A 5,565-nucleotide genomic window follows, 5' to 3' on the forward strand; every position below is an offset into this window, starting at 1 on the left:
CCCTCCCCCTTCTCTCTAAGGCAGACCAAAAGTAAGTTGTTGGGGTTTTTCTTACAGATAGGTGACAGGCAAGGAGTTTAGAACTACTGTAAACTCCTTGGTGACAGGCTAGATAGCCTATTAATATACGTTCTTATACTGTCATTATCTTGACTATGATTTTTTAAGCACCCGAATAGATGAGCTAACACTGTTAATTAGATTATTTTGAGTCAAAATGAGGAAAATTCATATTGTTGAAATCAAAACAGAACGAACACGCCCTGATCAAGCCCATTTACACACAGTAGGGCCTACCGTAATTATCATTTTCCCTTGACATTGGAATGAATCAGAAAATACAGGCACTTTAGAAAATTATGGATGTACTACGTTACCAATTATTTTTTAAAGACCTGCAATTTATGAAAGTATAAAGATGTTACTTTGTGCCACCCTCAACGGTTTTGACAGCTATATAACATTCCGACGTGACATTAAATAATATTTAATGTATAGGTCTAAATCTAGATCTACATGTAAATATTATGTAATTATTCGAAGATATAATTTTAACGTCAAAATGTGTAGAGTATGCACAGAATTCTACACTTAGTGTAGAATTTTGTGAGAGTATGTGTAGAGCTCTTTAAAAAAAGAGGGGAGAAAGCTACTTAGCAAGCAAGAGCTCTTTATTTTTAAAAATAAATTACCTATCCCCGTCATTATGCAGCACAAAATAAACATTAACTAGGCCTCAGGCCAGGCCTACCTCTGACCTCTTCGTTGCCTGACACGCTGAAAATCGATCCCTCACCTTCCTCTAAGCCTGTTCCCGGCTTAATTTCAAGGTGGTCTGCACAAGAAAAAGGACAGGACGCGAATGCGACCCCATTTTCGCTTTCTGCCTACTGGAGTGGTTGCCAGTACCCTTTGCAGATCGAGACATTTGAGGTTCTTTTCTTTAGGCTCAATTAAAATGGTGAGATTAATCATTAGAGTGAGAGGTTTAATTTGGCCTACAAATTTCTAGATATTATCTAGACTATATCTCTAGATCTAGATCTAGAATCTAGAATCTAGATATATAGATCTAGATCTAATCTAGAATCTAGATTCTAAATCTAATATCCAGATCTAAGGGAAGGTTGAAGAATACCGGACCGACCACTCATACATTATTGCGCCAGAAAGTGGGATGGAGGAGGGGGGTTCAGGGGGGTCTCCCCCCTGACAAAATTTTAATGAATATATCTACCAGTCCGAGATTCTCCATTGAGAGATATTAAAAACGGGAAAATTATGAATTCGTAAGGTTGGGACATAGAGGCAAAGTCAGTCCGCTGGTCCGGTATTCTTCAATCTTACCAGATCTAGATTCTAGATCTAGATCTAGATCTAGATCTAGATAGATCTAGATTGGTAAATTTTTACTTTTATGCACCCACACACAGAAGATGTGTATTGATTTGACTCGTGACCTTGAGGGCTAAACTGCCATAACTTTTGCCATATAATTTTAGACTTAGAACACACGTGTATGGCCACTAAAACCCTTGCAAATCAATTGTTTTCAAGTATTTATATTCAATCCTAATTGCAAAAACATCAAATTATTATGAAATGCAGGGGGGATTGCCCCCCTCCCCTCAGATTCTGAAACCCCCCATGTTGTTAAAATCAAGTCAAATATTAAGTTACTAATATCTACAGAATCAGTCAAACCTGTGTAAGACGACCACCCATTGTCAAGGAGAAAAGTGGCTGTATAATAAGTATTAACTCTTTGACTACCAAGGTGTTTTCCGCGCTGTGACCAAGGCATTTCTTAGTCTTAGAATTTCAGAAGTACCCCTGTTCTTCTTTTGTGTCTGATGGGCATAATTCCATCTGGAAGTCAGACATGTTATACCAAAATGAAGGTAATTGAATGTAGAATATTTTTAATCTAATAAAAAAAATTGAAAAAAATCATAAATCCAAACAAACATGGGAGGTAAGTGAACACAAGGTGGAAAAAAAAATTTTTAATCAAATTTTCAACTTACATTTCTCACAGTGTATAGCTGCTAAATCCAATCACTTCATGACTTAGTCATACTGAAGTATATCCAATTGTCTCTAACTGGGCCAAGTTTCATGCATAATGGTCAAGTATATACAAAGTTGTCGCACTTTTAGTGAAATCACTCTCAATGAAAAAAAGAGAAAAAAACGCTGCACACACGCCCCTCTTTGCGAATCTTCAATCTCAAAGCTGTCGCTGCTGTCCGACTCAGGTCTAACTTCATCACCTCCTACATCACTATCGGAAAGTACTGACAGTTCCCCATCAAACTTTTCCAGGGCTTTTGAAGCAGAAAAACGTGACGGGGGGGAACCTGATGGGTTATCAGCCATTTTTCCGTTGCTATGCATGTAAACTAATTCGAGCAACATAGGGCGGGTAAAAAAAAACATGAAAAAATGACAAAAAAACAGCAGAATAAAACACAAAAGGCGCTAAATTCCTTCACTGGTTGACTGATGTATTGTAAGCACAGCAATTAAAAACATGAAACGGAAAGGTTGAGTCAAATTGTAGAAGGGAAAGGGAAAGAAAAACGTGAGCCGATAATTCGGCCTTGGCCACGAACTAGGAAGTTATGGAGCCGATAGATCGGCCCATGGTAGTCAAAGAGTTAAGACAGGTGGCCGTCTTGGGCAGGACTGATCAAGATGCATTTAAGAAGAAAAACCTTTCCTATCTGAGGTCCCAATCAAAAGTAGCCCTTTTTGTTGTTGTTGTTGGTTTGTATTTTGTTTGTAATTTTTATTTTGTTGCTGATTTTGCCACAGGGTGACAATAAAACATAATGTATCAGACGAGAAAGACCGAGTGCCATGTTAAAGCAAGCACATGGGTCACCACCACTCAGAGAACGAGCGACGCTTCTGTCACAAGTTCATGTTGACGTCGTTTGTTACTTTGTTGCAGACTGGGTAAACAATGACCACTCATCTCACTTACGGTTTGTGTATGAGTTCTGGGCGGGGCTTATGGGTTATGAGGGATCACACGCTTACCTCACCAACTGCTGAAAATTGGTAGCTATTGGTCAACAGTGGGCGGGGCCTACGCAACATGATCGGTTGGAGGCACTACCTAACAACAATGACATAGGTGATTGAATTATGACGGCTCGCCCGCAACGCCAGGGGCCAATGCTTTATGACAAAACGTAATGGAGCCACTAAGGTGGCTGTCTAAGACAGGTGTTGTTATTGCTTAGTGTGATAGGGGTTGTGTGTTAAATTATGTGGCCGCGGCCATGTTGGACAGGTGCCCGTTTTACACAGTTAAATTATATAGAAAAAACGCAAGGGGGGAAATGGAAAGTGGTCGTCTTATAGTGTGGCCGTCAGGGCAGGTTTGACTGTATTTTCAATCATTATACTCAATAACTATTGATTTGCGACAAAAATTAAGGCCATATATTCGTGTTCAGCAAGCAAAATACTATTAGATCTAGATCTAGAAAAAAAGTATATAAAACGTATACGAGACGGGTGCATGAGTAAAAAAACACCTTTAAATCTCTAGAGTCTAGACTAGATCTAGATATCTAGATTCGAGGCCAAGGCTATTTATAATTTTTATGAAATTTGATAATTTTAATTAAAGAGGGCCGGCTGACTATTCCGCTGAACATGTAACTTAGGCTACTATTAGTCAGGGTTGGTGATTTTTTTGATTTTTTAAATAAAAATTTTAAAAATCTATTTTTTAAATTTAAATCAGATTTGTTTTATTTAAATTGGATTTTTTTTTTGGGGGGGGGGGGGTTTAAAATGTCGACACAGTTTGGGATTTTTGGTGGCTAAAAGTATGTTCTTATAATGCAAAATGCATTGTCTTTAACTTTATTTTAACTAATGATTAATGTAAGCAACTGCAAAAGAAAGCCTTGGGTCTAGATCAGTGAATTGTGGCTACAGAAAAATGAAGAAAATGTCAGTCTAAAAGGAAGGGGGGGGGGGGGTAATTATGCATAGATAAACTTGCATTATATTACAGTGTGAGTGTGTGTGTGCATGCGCGCTTGTGTTTGTCTAAAAAGAAAAAGAAAATGCTAATTTCTATTATGGAAAAAAAGTAAATTGAATACTGTATTATTTTACAGTGACAGGGGGAAAGCAGACTTTTAAGCATGATTATATTAGTCTACTAAACCTTATATCAGTTTTATAAAACCAAGGAAAGGAATTCTGAATGTTTAAAGATGTAAAAACAGAATACATTTTTTAAAAAGTGATTTAAATCACTGAGTTTTATTTTTAAAATCATTTTTATTTAAATATTTAAAAAATCAACTGATTTAAATCAACCCAACCCTGATTTCAATTATGAAAAAAAAGTAAATTGAATACTGTATTATTTTACATGTAGGCCTACTGTGACAGGGGGGAAAGCAGACTTTTAAGCATGATTATATTAGTCTACTAAACCCTATATCTATTTAATAAAACCAAGGAAAGGAATTCTGAATGTTTAAATACATGTAAAAACTGAATACATTTTTAAAAAAGTGATTTAAATCACTGATTTCTATTTTTAAAATCAAGTTGATTAAAATTTAAAAAATCAACTGATTGAAATCAACCCAGCTCTGATTTCAATTATGAAAAAAAAGTCAATTGAATACTGTATTATTTTACAGTGAAAGGGGGGAAAGCAGACTTTTAAGCATGATTATATATTAGATCTACTCTACTAAACCTTATATCTGTTTTATGAAACCAAGGAAAGGAATTCTGGATGTTGAAATATGTAAAAACTAAATAAAAATAATTTTAAAAAAAAGTGATTTAAATCACTGATTTTTATTTAAAAAATCAAGTTGATTTGAATAAAAAAAATCAACTGATTTAAATCGACCTGATTTAAATCAACCCAACCCTGCTATGTAGATCTACAACTTAGTAGATCTATGGCGTAGGCTATACTATAGGCTATAGGCCTGGAGCACTTCAATATCTTTTGCTAGAAAACTAATAAAATAGTGAAGCACATCTGGAATCTAAACTGGTAATTTTTTTGCCAGCTTTATTTCTCCGAGCGCTCAGGAAAATAAACTTGAACTTTATTTCTGTGGACGGTTTCTGTTCTAGAGATTTTTTTGGTTATTTGCGAATGGAGTGGCCCATGTGTATGTGTATGGGTGTGCAAGCGTGAGTGTGTATGTGTGTGTAAGATGTTTGAACAGGGGTGGGGTGAAGGCGTGGAGGTTGTTTTTTTAAAAGAAATAGTGCCGATCTTTATTTCTCCGAACGGTTTCCAGCTTCCGGTCTCGTGATTTTTTGCCTATTTGCAAGAGCTCGGCGCCTACTTTCATTCTGCCATTCTGCGAGGTCTGGGAAGGAGTAAATTTTTGGGTCTAGATCTATTTCAATTTTCAAGAGCTAGTCTAGAGATTTTTAGATGAGTGTAAAAACGTGAAAGAGAAAGGTTTCACAACAGAATGAAATTAAAATTAGAACAGCCCATAAACAACCACAAAAATTAACAAATAAGGGCGTGTGTCCACCTGTCCAAAGAAGATTGGC

General features: G+C 36.3%; 1 protein-coding gene across 1 annotated transcript in view; it reads left to right on the plus strand.

Moving 5' to 3' along the window:
- The first annotated feature begins 698 nt into the window (after positions 1–698).
- The window catches only part of LOC101852016 (pterin-4-alpha-carbinolamine dehydratase), a 13,607-nt gene continuing 8,740 nt past the window's right edge, over positions 699–5,565 (plus strand). Inside the window, exon 1 of the mRNA XM_005097290.3 lies at positions 699–961. Coding sequence (XP_005097347.1) covers positions 863–961 — 99 coding nt within the window. The 5' untranslated portion in view covers positions 699–862. The remainder of the gene's footprint in view (positions 962–5,565) is intronic.

Source organism: Aplysia californica, unplaced genomic scaffold (genome assembly GCF_000002075.1).
Source record: "Aplysia californica isolate F4 #8 unplaced genomic scaffold, AplCal3.0 scaffold00151, whole genome shotgun sequence".
NCBI lineage: Eukaryota > Metazoa > Mollusca > Gastropoda > Aplysiida > Aplysiidae > Aplysia > Aplysia californica.